This window comes from Euprymna scolopes, chromosome 9, assembly GCF_053919585.1.
Source record: "Euprymna scolopes isolate OS-2025 chromosome 9, ASM5391958v1, whole genome shotgun sequence".
In the NCBI taxonomy this organism is placed as follows: Eukaryota; Metazoa; Mollusca; class Cephalopoda; order Sepiida; family Sepiolidae; genus Euprymna; species Euprymna scolopes.
In genome coordinates, this window is record NC_136490.1 from 135,936,876 (window position 1) to 135,955,609 (window position 18,734).

Here is an 18,734-nt window from a genome sequence, read left to right on the forward strand (position 1 = left end):
TATGGTATCATGAAAGATCTCAAAGAAGCCGGACTGAAAGGAAGACTACCCATCTTCATCAACAACTTTATCAACAATAGATTATTTAATGTCCGTGTTGGAACATGCCTCTCTGATATTAAGGAACAGGAAATGGGAGTACCACAGGGAAGTATTTTATCTGTAACATTGTTTAATCTAAAGATTAACAATATCTTAAATGCATACACCAAGGTGTGGATTGCTCACTATATGTTGATGATTTTTTAATTGCATATAGCTCAAGGCATATCCATATAATTGAGCGTCAACTCCAACTATGCATCAACAAATTTTAAAAAAATGGGCAATCGAAAACGGATTTAAGTTTTCCACTAATAAGACTAAATGTGTGCACTTTTGTCAGCTTAGAAAACTGCACCCAGATCCTCTCTTAAAACTAGATGATACTCAGATTCCTGTTGTCGACGAACATAAATTCTTAGGGTTAATATTAGACAATTCATCCCTCATATTAAACACTTAAAGAATAAATGCAATAAAACTCTCCAGCTAATGCGAGTCATAGCCCATACAGACAGGGGAGCAGACAGACAAACCCTACTGAAACTATATAGATCACTAGTACACTCAAAACTAGATTATGGCAGCTTCATTTATGGCGTCACCAGAAAATCATATATAAAGATACTAGACACTGTTCAACATCAGGGCCTCAGGCTTGTACTGGGAGTCTTCCGAACTTCTCCCACTGATAGTCTCTATACAGAAGCCAACGAACCACCATTATCAATTTGGCGCAACAAATTAGCTTTACAGTACTTAACCAAAATTCTCTCTTTCCCAGACAATCCTGCCTACGATTGTATTGCAAACGCACTAGATTGCAATTTCTACGATAGGAAAAAATCACAACCATCAAATCCAGCCTTCAATCCCAACTACCAAAACCTATTTGACCAAAAGGTAAAAGCTATAAAACCTTTTGGTCTTCGTATAAAACCATTAGTGGAAGATGCAGGTATCACAATCAGGAACATCCATGAGGTCAACCAACTAAACCTCCCACCCTGGCTACTAAAACAACCTGAAATTATCTTTGAACTAAACAAGCTCCCAAAAAATCAAACTCATCCACTGAACTATCAAGAAAAACTACTTAACATTCAGGAAAAATACCCAAATCATCAGCATATCTATACAGATGGTTCTAAGGACGGCAACAGAACTGGATGCGGAATAATATCCAATAGCACTACCTTGCAGAAGCGACTACCAGACTATGCTTCAATTTTTAATACTGAAGCCACAGCTATAGACCTGGCACTAGGCCTCATTACTAACCTCACCTAATACAAATTTATAATTTTTTCAGACTCCTTATCAGTACTCGAATCTCTAAAGAACCAAAATTTAAATAACCCGCTACTCATTAATCTATTACAAAAAGTACATACTCTTTCATAAAATAAAAATATCAAATTCTGCTGGATACCCAGTCATTTTGGAATCCAAGGCAATGAAAAAGCCGACAGAGCTGCAAAAAATGCACTAAATCTTGATGTAAGCGATTTAAAAATTCCACACTCGGACTACAAACAACTAATACATAGATTCATTATGAAGAAATGGCAAGAAAAATGGAATAATTGTCAAAACAAACTTTTCAAAATGAAACCCACAATAGAAAAATGTTTACCAAATTTCAGAAAATCGCGTAGAGAGGAAGTAGTTTTGTCCCGAATTCGCATAGGACATGCACACATAACCCACTCCTTTCTGCTAAAAAAAGAAGACCCTCCAGAATGTGTGGCATGCCAAGAACCCTTTACTGTAAAACACTTTATTTTGAATTGTGGCGACCTCGAGCATATCCGGCAGAAATATTACAACGCTAACAATTTGAAAGAACTATTTAAAAAAGTCAATCCTAACAAAATACTAACATTCCTTTTAAAAAAAAAAAAAGCCAATTTATACAAAAGAATATAATTTTACCCGATCCAACTTCATCCCCACCAAAAAAAAACAAAAAAAAAAAAACCCACCTAATGACCCAAAAAAGGCTGACTGAATAAGTTAAAATATCTAACAAAAAAAAATATGATGGACCTCGGCATTAAATAACCAAAAAAAAGGTTGATATGCCGTAAAACCTAACCTAACCTAACATCCTTAGATCATTTGTAGACATTCATGTTGACATTACCATCTATGGCAACACATTAAAGCCGTAAATGACCAAGTTTTCTCTGATTCTTTCTCTTCTGATGGTACAATGGGGAAAGAGGTGGCTGGTTACTTTTAATGCATCTAAAACCAAGCTTCTATCTTTACATCATCAACACTCTGATCTCTATCTGGCATCAATTGAAATAGATGGCTCTTCTTGCGGAGGCTCCATGTTTTGATAAGCTTCTGGCCTTGATCTTTACTCCTGATCTGAAATGGAACATGTACATTAAATCTGTTGCCAAGGTTGCTGGAAAAATGGTGGGATCCTTCTACCATTCCAGTAGATATCTCGCCACTGATGCAATTCTCTATCTATATAAAAGCCAGGTACGTCCAAGGATGGAGTACTGTTGCCACATCTAAAAGCAACTTATCTTGCCTTGACAGAGATCAAAATAGACTTTGTAACTTAGGGGAGAATGCCCTTTCTCTTCCTGCAACCTCTTTTCCAGAGAAAAGAGGTTGCGAGGCTCTCTGCTTTATCGTTATTTCCATGGCAAGTGGTCGACTGAGCTCCAATCTATGCTCCCCCTCGCCAAACTTTCACAAAAACACTTGTTTAGCTGAAATCACTGTCAGTAATTTTCCCCACTCTTTATCTGTGCCTAAACCAAAACGTAAATTCCATGAACAAAGCTTCTTTCTTAGCACTGCACGCCTGTGGAACTCTCTTCCATTTGCCTGTTTTATAGCTGACAATTTGGTTGTCTTTAAGTCCAACATAAACAATTTCTTGAGGATCCATCTCCTTAAGTATTCCAATCTACCAAATTTCCACTTACGATTATTACAATATTATCCTATTGACTACTGTACACTCAATAATCCTTGCCCTCGAGTGGGCTCTGGGCCTTGATAATTGGTGACTACCATGTAAAAAAAAACAAACATTGATGGGATGAGATCTAATATAGATCCGTAATTAGAAGTAATTTTCTTGGATGCATGTTAGTGATTGAATTAAAATACTAATTTGAATAATTTCCTTACAAAACGTACATTAGCAAAATGTTTTTTTTTTATTGGCCATTAAGCTGTTTAAAGGTAGTAATTCTACATAAAAAATAGTCTTTCAATATTTAAAAAAAAAAAAAAAAAAAAACTACTACAGAAATGAATTTTTTTTTTTTTTTTTTTTTTTTTTTATACAGTAAGTCAGAATGTGACTAAATCAAGATCATCACTGGTGATTTCCCCTTTTCTTGGAAATATCTAATATGTTCTTTCTACACTAACGTTTTAAATAATTTTTGTTTCATAGAAAAGGATTTTCAAGTTATTTTAATATAGTACCCACTGTTAAAAATGACGTTTTACCCACTCTGAACAAATCAAATAAACATTGATAAATTAACAATTTTGTATTAATCCCTGACCTATTTACATTACCGGTTTCTTCGAGAATATTACTTTGTGAAATTTAATTTTTAGCTGTTAAAGCGAAAATGAAAACTTGTTATGTACATGGATTGAACCATCTTGAAATTGAGAATTTTGTGTTCAATACACCCATTCTCCGTTTTTCTGTCACTTTTATTGCTACAAACTTTCGACTTGGTTCTTTATTAACCCCTTATATTATCTTCATTGAAGAAATGCTGAAATTTCATTAAAATTGGATGATTCCTTTTTTTACATTTAGATTTTTACTGTTCATACCATTTAAGGAATTATTTTGCTTATTTAAAAACACATGAAAAAGTTTATTAAAATTTAGAATTTTTTAGCATTTTAATTTTCTCAATATTTAAGAAACATTTGGAATAATGTTTTATGAATTTGAATTAAATTTGTTGAATTTGATTTGTCGTTTTGCATTGTGATATGAAGTTTTCTCTAGTTTGGTAGGTTTAATCCTATTTCCTTGAAAAAAAAAAACTTTGATTTTTCAAAGTTTTGACATCTTTGAAAATATCCAATTTTGAAACAATATATTACTCACTATAGTTCGTGTAAAATAGGTAAAATTTTAAATATTCAACTTGTTGAAATGAGTTTCAAGAACTGATATTTTTTATTATATATAGGTTGTCGGTAAAATTATTAATTTTTATCATATTTCTTTCAACTTAATTTTAGACAGTTTTATTTGAAAGATAATTTAACATTTAATCAGAAAATGGAATGAAATTTCTTAATGCATTTTAAGTGTTTTAATCAATAAAAATAAAGTGTAAAGTTCATAAAATGTTTATTTCTAATAGCTGCTGTTTAAAAAAAAAAAAAAAACTTTAAGTGATTAACCTGTGAGAATCTTAATTCTTGGATGTATATAAAAAAAGATAACTTAATGAATGTTGGACTTTAATTAAGTTAAAAGTAAAACACTTTACACATGTGTAAAATGCATAGAATATTATTTTTAATATTAAAAACTATATTTCAGAGTTTTCTACAATCGAAGAAAACAGATTATTTTTTAGAAGTTTAATTTGTTTCCCAGTTTGTTTTGTTTTCTTTTTCTGGTTTCAACAGGTTTTAACAAAAATAACTTTAAAATTTCAAGCAAATGTTACAGTAAACTTGTATAGCCAAATACCCATTCCCCTCTAAAAATTCAACTATAAGTTGAAAAAAAAAACAATTTTGAAAGTAAACCTTTTGATTAATCACTGATGGGAACATTTAAACAAAAAATTCTTTAAATATTATGTTAAAAATGGGATAAACTTAAATTCTACCAAACTATTATATTTATAAAATTTGAATTTGTTTCTTTTAAAATATGTTGAATAAACGTCTTGATCTATATATTATGTTATGAATTTTCTATCACTTTTTATTCTTATATCATCACTAGGAATATCTGCATATTTAACATTCCAATTTATGTAGTGTACAATCATTTGTAAAGTAAATGTGTAATTTCTTTTGTTTAACTATTTTATTGTTGTATTTGTATTTTTCCATTAATTCAAGTTTAATCTAATTTTTAGTTTATTTTTTCTAGTATTTGTTTGCTTATAGAGATTTAAACCTATTATTATAATAAAGTACTAAAACTAAAATTGTCACTAAAAGGTCATCATGCAGTCCTGAAGATGACTAGTAAGGGTCTCAGTGCTTTGTAGCATTTCACGCTCAGTGTGGAAAGTTTCCCAAGTAGTGCATGGGTAGTTACTAGGGTTGTGCCTTTTGATGATGTTTTTGTTCAGATCTGGTTATTATTTTTTTGTCACAATTTTTGCCTTTCCTTTGGAAGTTACTGCACCAGCAACTTTGGTCTGTTGCTAGCTTGTCCTAATTTAAGTCACACAGTATGTTTGAAAAAGTACTACTCTAATAAAAATAAGTAATGATTCAGAGAAAAATTAAAGAACTGAGAAAGATGCAACTGTAGAATAAGTATATACTTTCACCTTTCAAAATAAGCAAAAGCATAATCTACCAAACTACATTATTCATTATTGAAACTCTGAATAGCAAAATATACTATGTATGGGGAACGACATGAAATTATAATCAGTTACCTTTTTAATTAAAAAGAAAAACATAGTACATCACTATTTTAGGGTCTTAAAAATAGGGAACGATTTCTGTCTGGTAGTAGAATAGAAAATCTGAAGGTGAGCTCGTCTTATAGACAATCTTTATAGATTACATCTGAGCGAGAAATTAGAAATTTTAAAGGTGTGAAGTTTAGCAAATCAGAGGCGAAATACTGCAAACATAGAATGAATTTTATTTTGAAATGGCTTTTATAAATTTGAGGAAAACAAAAAACATTTAAACTTTCAATAAAATAAGTTAAGCTAAAAGAATGCAGAAAATCTTACTAAAACAGTTATATTTATATAACTATGTCCAGTTATACTCATCAAGTCAGCATAATTGAACCTATTATTATAGCTAAGGTCAACATTTGTTTGACATAATTTTAAATGTCCAACAATTTACTGGTTGATGGAAATAAATGGATGAGTTGTATGAACATAGAAAAAATTAATCGAATTTGTTGGAAGTTAGTTTAAATGTAGTTCCTTAGAAAACGATTGTTTATCTCTAGTTAACCTAATGAACCTCTAAGAGTGAAACCGCTTTGTAAAGCTTACTAGTCACAAGTATATTTTTATACCATGTTTTAGAAAGTTTTTCTAGATCTAGACTAACTATTCATTAGTCCTGCAATGTTATGCAAACCTAATCTATTTTTTGTTAATCTAATTTTTAAATGCATAAAACCAAAATATTGTTGTTCAATATTTGAACCGAGATACCTGTATCCTTCAATCTCTACTCCTTTCGCATGACGTATTATTCAATTGCAGTTTCATTAGTTCACAAATTATTTTTTTGGCATTTTTTTGATTGACCAGTTTGTCCTCTTGAATTTGATTATCATTAAAATATTAAAATTCTTCATGGTAGACTCTGCCAATTCTTACAATTTTAGTATCAAAATGAAACGTAGATTGACTACCTAAATCCTAATTCCAAGGATTTTGTCAGATTATTTCTAATTAATCAAATCAATTTGGTTAATTAACTCCTTAGTGTTCTGATACTCCATTAGATATGGACCATTTTGAAGAAAAAATATTTTTAGAATTAGACTAGACCGGACGGTCTTTTTATACTTAAAAAAACTATGGACATTGCACAGTAAATTAAATCATAAAGGGCGATTTATAAGAAAAATAGTGGGAGGAGGTGAATAACCTAAATAATTAATAGACGAGAGCAGGGAAAAGCGCATAAAACAAATGATTAAGAAATGTCTAAATGAATAAATAAGTTTTCTTTTTTTTTTTTTTTTTTTTTTCGTTTATCACTGCTATATTACCATCAAAACAGTTTACTGTTACTGAAATCAGTACATTATTTTATTTATTTTTTTTTTAAATACTGAAAAGCAAAAACCTAAATACAGCTATTTGCATAATTACTTTTAAACAGTCATAATAAATTAATGTTTGGGATGATCCAGTTGATTGCCCTGTTTTCCCATATATATGGAGTTTTTTTGTTTTTTTTTGTATTAAAAGTAATTTATTTAAAGTGATTTAATAAAAAGGGTAACTTATCAAAACAATGTTCATTACTTTTCAAAGAAGCTGCACATATTAAACCTCTTTACAAGAGGAATTATTTTTTTTTACAAATTGTAATTCTCCCCACCTCCCTCCATAAGTAAAACAAGTTTTAGAAACTTGTTTATTTTTAAAACTTAACTAACTTTATATACCTCATTTTTAAAAGCATTGTTTTTTCTAGAAAACGGTATTTGTAGTTTTTACATTTTTAGTTCATTAAACGCCTTATTTGTAAAATGTAATTAAACATTAAGTTTGTTATTGTTTAATATTTACAATATTTTCATTATTCTCATTATTCTCATTGGCGAATAAAAATTAACTACAGTTAATCATTTCTTTTGAATGATTTGTCTAAATTACAAAAAAAAAAAAAAATTTGGTATTGTAGATTAACAGCTTGTGTGTGTGTGAAGACTAAATAATTTGGTGTAAGGCAAAAAATAGAAATTAGAGTGGGAGATCAATTTTGTATGGGCACTAAATCCACTTTTTTTTTTTTTTTTTTTAACTATACATCTCCTTCCTCAGGAGATAATTGTTACCTGGTGGTGGCTAGCCTTTATTTATTTATTTTTTCTAGTATTTAACATTTCTAATATAACAAGTGGTCTAATTACTGAAAATTACAAAAAATATTGTATAATAAAGGACTTAAGTTCCAATATAAGCTACACTAGATGTATCAGAAATTTGGAGGAATTTTTAACGCCCTTAACAGAAAACTGTGAGTAAAATATAAAAAAAACTCGTAATTTCTCTTTTTTTTAAAGTGGGTTGTTTATTGTCTGTATGGAATATACTCCCAAAATAAACTATTAAAGTTGTTTAGAAAATAATAGAAATATTTAAAAAAAAAAAAAAAAAAAAACTGTTTACAAAATGCCGGCGTGCCTTCATGCAGCCATTTTTTTTACGTAATAAAATCAATAGAATTTTACAAGTTAAATATGTTTCAATTTTTAAACTTTAAAAATCTATCAATTTTTTTATGGGTTCAATTTTTACGATATTTTCAGGGTCAATGTGAAATTTTATGCTCTTTCCAATAGACCAAATATAATATTTTAGAGGAACTTTTTTTTTTTTTTTTTTTTTTTTTTTTTTTTTCAAATTCACCCCCCCCCCCCATTTTGAAATGTCTATTAAAATTTTAATAATTAATTTATATGCCAAAGTTTTACATATCACAAATTGAAGATATAAGATCAATAAAGAAAATATTCTAATTTAAAACAAAAGAAAATAGTTTTTTTGGAAATTTACCTATAAAGTCCAAAGTGTAAAACTTTTTTTTTTTATATATATATATATATATATATTTAAAAAAAAAAAAATTTTAGTTGATATAGAAGTATTAAAATATATCAATCAAAAACTCGTGTATTTCATTTAAAGAATTTAAAAAAAAAAAAGAATTGAAGTGGATTTCTTTGTTCTAGGCGAAAAACTTATAAGTGAATGTTCGTTTCCTTTTTAACTATGGAGAATGAAAAATGCTAATTTTGGTTAACACACGCAATAAGAGACATTATTTATGTCCCTTGGACGAATCCGTACTTGCTAAATTTCATTTTAGCAGCAGCAGCTATTTAAAGCTTTGTGCAAAACACGTTGCGAAAATGCGATTTTCTACGACCCTCGCTTTAAAAAAATCTTATTTAAAAAATACATGGAATTTAAAATATAAATATGGATAAATTCTTAACAATGAGGGATGGAACTACCTATTTAATAGCATATTTTTTAAGTGATTTTTTGGCATTTATATATATATATATATATATATATATATATATATTTATAAGCAAGTCAAAATATGTTGATTTTCTTTATTTTAAAAAAAAAAAACATATTGCATAATTTGCTATTAAAGCTGTTATTTTTTTTAAAATTTAGTCTTTGCTCCTTTAATTAAAAAAAAAAATTAGGATTTGAATTACATTTTTCAAGTAGTTATAAGCTTCGAAAAATAGTAAATTGAATTATTAAATTTCTGATCATCATTTATAATGGCCACTTTCTGATACACCTAAAAGCTACACCTATACAATAACTAATAAATGGTAAATTTGCCTGATTAAACACAAAAAAGTAACAATTTTGTAAACTCCTTCTTATATTGCCATTAAATTTTAACAATCTTTAACTTTTTTTTTTTTTTTGTGGGAGGTGCAGCATGTGCATGTCTTATGTAAATTTTACATGCTGGTATGCACCAGACAGTTTTAAGAAATGAATCTCACTGACCAGGGCTTTATTTATCCCTGTTTGTCTCAAATCCATTTTTATCATTTCCGCCTTTATTTTCTTTGTAAATTAAACCTAATACTTCATCTGTTCTACATCTATTAACCGAGAACTTTTTTTTTTTTTTTTTTTTTTTTTTTTTTTCAAAGTCTCATTTTCTGCACACATCTCTCTCTACTGTCTACATTTAATTTTTCTGAGGTCATCCATCGTATCGTTCTCATATTATGTTGTCACTGTGTACACATGCCTGATATACTTGTGTGCACAGTATGGAAGTCAACCAGTGGTGGTTGACAATATATCTTAAATATATTTACTTTACTTTAGCTCTTGTATCAATTGGAATCTCTATATTGTGAAATGATTTTAAATAATTTAATGTTTTGAAATAAACTTTAATGATTCTATAAAACCTAATTTGCTAATAGAATTTAATATTTTAATTTATTGTAACATGTTAAAATATATTTAAAAAATGTTTTCATTTCATACAACTGAAAATCTTGGCAAGGTGCAAAGAACAAATTTAGTCAAAAGTAAAATGAATTCATATTTTTAGAAAACGATAAAATAAAATAAAAAAAATTAGAAAATGTACAGAAGTGGATGGAAGAATTCTTATTGTAAGAAATGCATTCTGATTACAGCATTTAATGTTTTGGTATGGAGGAGGTGCAACATCCAAATCTTGCAGAAATTCTTTGACTTTTCTTTTTCAATCTAGTGGAAAACCTAGTGCCTCTTCTCCTGAAAAAAATTGAGGGCTATAAAAAAATTTTAAATGGCAATAGTATTTGTACTTTTTAACTATGGCAAATTCATCTCGTGCAGTTTTAATGTGTTTGATGCAATCCTTATAAAAGGATATACAATGTGTCAAAAGGTCAATCAGATTTAAGTTTGCACTGATAAACTTAAGATTTTACAAAGTTTTGCTTGAATTGTTTATAATGAAGAATTCAAAGTAAAACAATGTGAATTCTCAATTGTTTAGCAGAATTCAGACCCCCCCCCTCTTTTTTTTTCTTGATCTTTTTCTGTTCTTGTCTTCATTTTTCCTCTCTTTGTCATAATTCAAACTATTCTTAATGGGAGCATTGGAGAATGTAGTAGACTTTCGTTTCAATGACTTTCTGTCTTTATCCTTCCACTCTGCACATGTGCACTTGGTGCCTCTCTTAATATTTTTTTTTCTGTATTTCTTTGACTAAATATATTAATATTTTGGACTTTTATTTCACATAAACTTGGATCATACAGAAGCTAATTTTGACAGAATTTAATAAATTTGAAAATCCTGACATTAAAATATCAGTTGATACTTTCAGAATGGGAGAAAAAGGCATTGTAGAAATTTTGTGTGAAGCCCGGCTGAGTAGGGGATGCTTACACCCTCGCCCCACCTGGGGGAGGGGGTATGTTTCAATGAGAAACTAATGAAACGACTCTTAGCTATGGACATAGTTATGATAAATGCGGCTTTACTAAATCTGTATGATTAAAAATTATGTACGATCAATGTACGACTAATTGCCACTGTTGCTCATTAAAGCAACTTTGACGCAAATGATCAACTTGATCTATCAGTGTAAAATATCGAAAACAATCTTGTCTTAAACAATAAAACGAGTTTACTCAGAAGTTCATACCTAAAGATGTTTACTGAAGAAAAGTTCAGATTTTTATTAAATATTCCCCCTTACACAGGCGATCTATTGAGTCCGTTAGCACAAAAAATGTTAAAATAAACAAAACAACTGATTATTTGTGGTAAATTCTTAAAAATTGAACTTTTTTTTTAACCCAGTGTGCCACTTTTTTTTTATTTCTTAATCTTGTAAAAAAAAAATAATAAAGTTTTTATTATTGAAATAAAAACAAAATGATTACAATCACAACTTTCAGCCGAGAGATTTTTGGCAAATAAAATTTTACAAGTGACCTTTTTCTTTAAAATTTGAATTTTATAACACAATAACAATGTAATGCTAGAAAATCTTTGCAAAATGTATTAACTATTGGTTGTTGTTTTTTTTTTTATTGTTTTTTTTTTTTTTAATTAAACTTGAAACTGTTGAAGTTGCTTTGACTAATTAAACCTGTAACAACTGAGAATTATTTTTTTCCAATACACTGTGGCAAATAATTGTCTCGGTCTTTTAGGGTTTAATTAGACGTATAAAATCATTTAATTTTTAGTCGTGCAAAATTAGTAAAATCAAGGCACGACTAATCTAAAAAAAATTGTTTATTCTTTATTTATTTTTACAAAGATTTTTAACAAAAAAAAGTAGCACACAATTGGAAAAAAATAATTTTGTTTTTAAGGAGTTCATTATGTATATAAATACTTGTGTATCTATTTATCTGCCTTAATATTTAAAAAAAAATTTTTGTAAATACTATTTATATAGAATCTAAAAATATTTGCCAAAAAATACCCTCTCGAATGAAACTTGTGAGTATATTCATTTTATTTATTTTAATACCACAACAGGTTTTTACAATGTTTTATGCTGATACATGCAGTAGTTCATTCATGCCAAAGTTGCTTTAATAGTAAATCAGCAGCAGGAGCAATTATACATTATTTAGTCATACAATTTTAGTAAACCTCCTTATTTAGGACCAAAATCCAGCACAACTTAATGTCCGATTCGGCTCCTGTTGATTCAAGCAACTTTATATATTGTTTCTATATGACAAACAGCTGGAGCAGTCAGTCGTACATTGATCGAGCACAATTTTGGTCATGCATTTTTAGTAAAACGCTGACAAATGGACTATATTTAACGGTAAAAATGTTTCTTTTGTGTGTTCACTTGCCTATCCAAGAAAGGATCATCAGAATTTATTACACAGCTGGACGACAACATAGCCACCCCCGGTTGTCCATTCTTTACTATTTGCAGTGAAAAATGGATAGTATTTTTTAAATTAAACTTGAAACTGGTGCATCTACCACTAGTCTTTCCCTCTTAGATAAAGTCCAAAAAAGAGTTGTCAATCTAATCGGTCCCACTTTATCAACTAAGCTCCAGCCCCTGTCTCATCGCCACAATGTTACATTACTGTGCCTGTTTTACAAATATTTTAATGGAATGTGTTCTGTTGAACTCGTTTCACTTGCACCTCCTGGATGTACATATCCCCAACAAACCTACTTAGCAATAAGATCTCACCCTTTTACTGTTGTTGTCCCTAAATAATAACAGGACTTGTGGAAATTTCACAGAATGATAAACATATTTAATGAAATGTTTTGATGAAGCTGATATTTATCTGAACAGTGCAAAAAATTAGTTTTTTTTTTTTGTTTTTTTTTAACAGAAAAGACCAATAACACAGCAAATATAAGTTTAAACATTTCTATGAAAAATAGTGTCCATTGTATTTTAAATAGAGAACTGACCCAAATCAGATAAATTAATAAGTACTATTAAATACTCAAAAAAATAATACTGTGCTACATAGTTCAATACAAATAAAATCACCTTGTAAGAGATCATCTTTAATTTATCCTTTAAGCAGTCCAGCACCTCTTGGTTGACAATGTTCTTTTTTTTTTCTCCTTTTTGCCCTGTTTCTTTCAAATATAAACTTTGCAGAATTGCTGCACATCAAAATTACTAAGAGTTTCTTTCTTGTATGTTTACAACAATGATCATATAATATTTGAGGCTATATCAAAGGGAGGTCACTCATATTTTAATCCAAGGTTGCCAGATTGACTTTTTTCATGAATTTGGTCCCCCTCACCTTTTTTTTTATTTTTATTTTTAATTTTTTTTTTTTTCTATTTTTTTTTTTAAGCAGTTTGTCTTTCAAAAATTGTATTTGGCCTTTTTCAAAGCTTAACTAAGGAAGGAAAGAACAATTTGAATATTATATAGTTAATTATTGTAATAATTCTAAAGACTAGGTGTTAATAATGAAAATAATCTTATGAGTCGAAACGTCTGTACAGGGGATGGGGATAAAAATAAGAATTGACACAAAATACAAACATTACATCATCAGTCCTGACATGGTTATAATAAAAAATACTGTTAATATGTAAGGTTTTAAAATGAAGATGTTACACTTTTTAATTCTATTGTTTTATCCATGCAACATCGGGTAGTCTAACTAGTTTTATTTTATTTTTTTTGTGGAGGATTTAGAGCATGAAATCAAGTTATGTTTGAAATCATTTAAATTCTGAAAAAAAAAAGTTTTCTAGTTTGTGAACAAGCAATTTTTATTCCGCACTGACAATTAAGTTGAAGTTTACTTTTAAGGTACTTTTTTTTTTTTCTTTTTTTTTTTACATTGTGAAATAATTTTGAATAGGTGAATATCTTGGGTTTCATTTAAAAAAATTTTTTTTTTTTTGTAAGGAAATCTCTCCAGGCAAGGCATGAAGCCATTTGAAGAAGAAAAAAAAAAACTTCAAAGTTAAAAACTAAGTATTAGATGGATAGATTCTGACAAAGAAAACTAATTCTTTCCTCTTTATTAAAAACATCACTCATGGAATGTAAATAAAGGACAGAATAAAAGAAGCAAGAGTTACAAGGATGTTGAAAGTGAACCAAGTCCACTTTTTTATTCCTTAAAAATGAGAAAAATCATCATTGATGAGCAGAAGTCTGAAGCGCATCATATCAATCCACAAAAGCCACCTATACCCAAGCCTCTTATCTTTATTACATTCTAAGATCATTTATTAACATTTATGCAAATGACACAACCATCCTATGGCAACATTTTGAAGATCATTAATGATGAGGACCTTTTATTTCTCTTTTCTCTGGCTTGGAGCATATAATGCAATGGGAAAGGGGGTTCGGTTACCTTTTTAATACATCAAAAATCAAGCTTCTCTCTATTCACTGACAATGTTCGGATCCTCACGGAATCTCAAGAATATATAATCAAATCTAACTCTTGATTTTAATCTGAATGTAGGTTATGAAATACAGAAATAAAAACCAAGTTTCCCTTTGGTCTTTTTTTTTTTTTTTATTTTATACTTTAAAACTATTTAACATATAAAAATCACATAAAATTAACATTATCGGAATAATTTTATTCCTTTTTCAGTCCTATAATTGCTTTAAAAATTGGTCCACAAATAAGTTATAGTGTATTTAAGCACATTAGGTGTGAAATTTTTCTAATGCCTGACAAAGACATTATTGGCTTTTAATACTAAATAGATCAAGCTTTTTTAAATGTGACTGTGGTTAGATTTTTTTTAATTATATTTCACAACTGACTCAACCATTTGTTTTTCTCTAAAACGTTTGATATTAAATATCTGTTAATGACTAATTTATTGAAATTGACTTTACCAAAAATATCAATTTAAACGTTTTGTTTGATTGGTACGTTTCTTCTCTTGACTGGAGTTTCTTTGTTTTTTTTTTTTTTTTTTTTTTTTTAAACCAAGCATAACATTTTTCTCTTGTTACTCTTACATCATTCTAGAGAACAGTTGGTAAGATATTGATATTTTCTCATTTGGCTAAAGAAAATTGGTGGTTGACAAATTATAAACCTTGATGTTAAATGAATTGAATCTATTCCGTTCAATGATTTACTTTTGTATTCTTTCTTTTACAGGTGTTGGAAAGTCATGTCTGCTGCTGCAATTCACAGACAAAAGGTTCCAGCCTGTACATGACCTGACTATAGGTAAGTCTGTGTATGTATGTATGTATGTATGTATGTATATAATATATATATATATATATATATCTTAATGCATCATCCAAACTAGTATCCTTTTTAGTTTGAGGACCATCAAATATACATGTTTTAATTTTCTCTATGCTCTTTCGTTGAAACTTCTGATGGAGACTAGCAAATCCTCCACGTTCCTTGTCCAATGCCTTTACAAATTTCATCATGAGACAGTTTGATATAGAGATTTAGAAGTAATATCTTGTTCGTTTCAACCAAAGAATATGACAATGTTAAGTGATCCAGGTTTTTATCCTTGGCTTAATGGACACTCTTGTCTGACCTAATGCTGGTTATCAACACTACTATCTCATAAGGACGGAAAGCATGAACACCTTGTGTAACCACCTTGAAGTCCTAGTACAAGTTCAACAACTTTAAGATCTTCACAAATCAACCATTTGTTTCTTTTAGTTCGGAGCAGACAACAGATGGTCAGGGTTAATGAAAGAATCCCATAAAAGCATGAACAACACCAATGAAACTTGTTTATGATATTCAGAACTCCTTTGAGACTTCTGTTAGACTTTTCATTGACTCATCTATTTCATAGTATACTTCAGATTAAGTAATTCAATCAGGTTAGTAATATTGCTACAGTGGACCAGTGAAGATGTTTCATTGAACATGAATCTTTTAAATTCTCTCTTGTGGTTCTAATGCTATATATAATACTAGCAGACTGCCTGGCATTGCCCAGTCATAAAATATGCTAAAATATATTTTGATTAATGCAGATTTTGTATTTATATTATATTGGACCCAATATATAGTAATAATTTTTTAAAAAAAAGAAAAAATTGTTCACCTCCACTGAGAATCGAAACCAAAACTTTACCTTACAATTTACTTTTTCCTTTGACATTAATGCCTGAGCTATGAAGATCTGTTGCTGCAAGACTAAAAATTAAAACATGAACAAATAGCTATTAAGTTACGCATGCATATTCGCAATGCCATCGTTTGACCTTTACCTGGCAAATTCCATTTAATTTGTACACTTTTGCATCAATTTTCCCAGCTAAAATCCAAATATAACGTTTTGCATGGGTTTGAATACCTTATATATTAAGTTTCATGTCTGGAGACCAAAACTGTATCGGGAATTTTTAAAGCAAAGAATGAAAAAGCGATTAAAATTGTGTTTTATCCAATTTACGAGGAGAAAAAAAAAGTGGGAAAACGATTAAAATAAAACGGCTTTATGGTCGAATACTCTAGAGATCAATTACGTTCAAACCCAGGAGGCATTCACTTTGCTTGCAAAGGGAAGCTTTTCTAAGTCTAATGTGGATAGTCTCCAAGATCTTAAGGTGATATAGTGAATGAGCACGACTCAGAATAGAAAGAGTCCGTGCTAAAATTTGCTGCACAAAACTGGTTTTTAAGTAAATGATCAGTAATTGAAGACCCGTATGTGTTAGTAACAACGTCCGTTGCCTGGTAGGTTCCATTCCTAATTTTACTGGGTACATGTTGTTGGATTCTTCCATCTAATCTTAATATCGTTCGACCTAAGTAGTTGGCACCGCAACTACATTCAAAATTGTAAATAACGTTACTATTGGGGGGGGGGGGTTAGAACGTCTTTTTGAGAAGATGGTAATAAAGTTCTCGTAGAGAATACAACACGCACATTGGCAGCAAAATAACATCCATGAACTGCTGAACTTATTTGTTTGACAAATTTCTCACTTACTGTACCCAAACCAAGGCAGACAAAGATAAATTGGACATTTGGCCACTATATTCTCTTTAATTCAAGAGAATTCAGCCAATTTCCTTTGAATAACTGACCTAATCACATCTAGTGGGTACCCGTTTTTGTATAAAGTATCCGTAATTATTTCCAATTCCTCATCTAATTTTAACTTGGAACAAATCATAAGGGCACGATATGTTAGGGTCCAAATTAGATTTATCTTACGTTTTTTAGGGCAAAATGAATCCCAATGAGTGTACAATCCTGTAAATGTTGGTTTACGGTATATAGATGTATGGTAACTAGATGATGTTTTTGTTACCAATACATCAAGGAAAGCTATGGATGAATTGCACTTTCCCTCATAGGTGTGTGTGTTTGTTTGCTGAGCTGGCTTCTGACTTCTCTAAACTTTACAGCAAATGTCTTGCCAAATCTTTCTTTCCATGATAACTGGAATATTGCCTCTGTGGTTCCAATGTTCAAAACTTCTGGTTAAAGAACTGATCAGCAAAATTATCAGTCCATTGCTCTCCTTTCCTTCGCTAAGATCTTTGAGTCACTAATCCTTCTAGTGTTAGTCCATCAGCTAGTTATTGCTAAACTGCTTTTTAACTATCGGTATGGATTTAGCCAAACCCGTTCTCATGTGGATATTCTTAGTCATCTTTGAATGCATCTACCATGAGTTGGGGAAGGCTGGTGAAGCTAGGGTGGTAACATCTGATATCAAAACTTTTGACGTCTGACATGAAGGCCTGTTCATAAAATTATCTTGTCAAGTATTACTGGACGATTATGTAATATAATCAGATCCTTTTTAACTAAAATTAAAATCCAGGTTGTCTTTGATTGTTGTACATGCAAAAAATCTCCATTATATTAAGGATTACTTTTAAGTACTACTGTTCTTAAAATAGAAAAATATTTTTCCCTTAAAACTCTTTTATGGTTCAAGATGTATTGTCTGGAAATAAAGGAGTTTATTTTTTAAAATTACAGGGCTTTACATTGCAAATAAAACTGTCACATTTGTGAGTGATTTTTCTTTCCCCCAAGAAAAAATGCTTATCTTTTGGCATTTTTTTTTTTTTTTTTCATGGACAATCTTGCAAAGCTCATTAATGAGTGAAAAATGTTTTTTTTTTTTTATAAATAAAATGAGCATGGTCAAATTATTTAAACCATAAAAGGTTTAATAAAGCAATCTTTTTTAACGAAGGCTATTTTAAAAAACATCTGAAGAATTTTAAATGTTAACACCTTCAAGTCTCAGTGTAAAATTCAGTGCATATTGAGAATTACACTTAAAGATTTTCACGCCTTTTTTTTTAATGATGTATGTACTCGTCACTGAACAAAGATGTCATATTCCAAAAACTGTAGGTTTGGCTAGTAAACAAAAATATTTAGTTGTCAAAGGTCAACTAAAGATAATTCAGGGCTCTATGGACAAATTTATCTGATAATTTAAATTGATGTGATTGTTTACTTAAATTATCTTTGTTAAATCCACTTTTGTGTCGCTTTTTTTTTTTTTTTTCCTCTTTAATCTCATGTAATTTTTGTTTGACAAAGAATAAGATTGATTTGCCTCAGTTATCGTTCTGAATGTTGTATAAAAAAGGCAAAACACATTGCTCTGTTATCCTTTCCCTAATTACTATCTACTTTTTTTTTTCAACTATTGAAAAGAATTCTTCATTGTAGAAACCATCTACATTCTTATGGACTGTTGACAGAATATCTGAAGTAGACATGCGATAATTTGAACACGCCTCTCTTTCTTAAAAGAATTGTCTATT

At 29.6% G+C, this 18,734-nt stretch overlaps 1 protein-coding gene across 2 annotated transcripts in view; it reads left to right on the plus strand.

Annotated features, from left to right (window-relative positions):
* Positions 1–18,734, plus strand: part of LOC145284856 (ras-related protein Rab-2) — a 175,913-nt gene that overhangs the window by 90,164 nt on the left and 67,015 nt on the right. For both annotated transcript variants that reach the window (XM_080133854.1, XM_080133853.1), the window contains exon 2: positions 15,108–15,179. In XM_080133854.1, the coding sequence (XP_079989980.1) occupies positions 15,108–15,179 (72 nt within the window). The remainder of the gene's footprint in view (positions 1–15,107; positions 15,180–18,734) is intronic.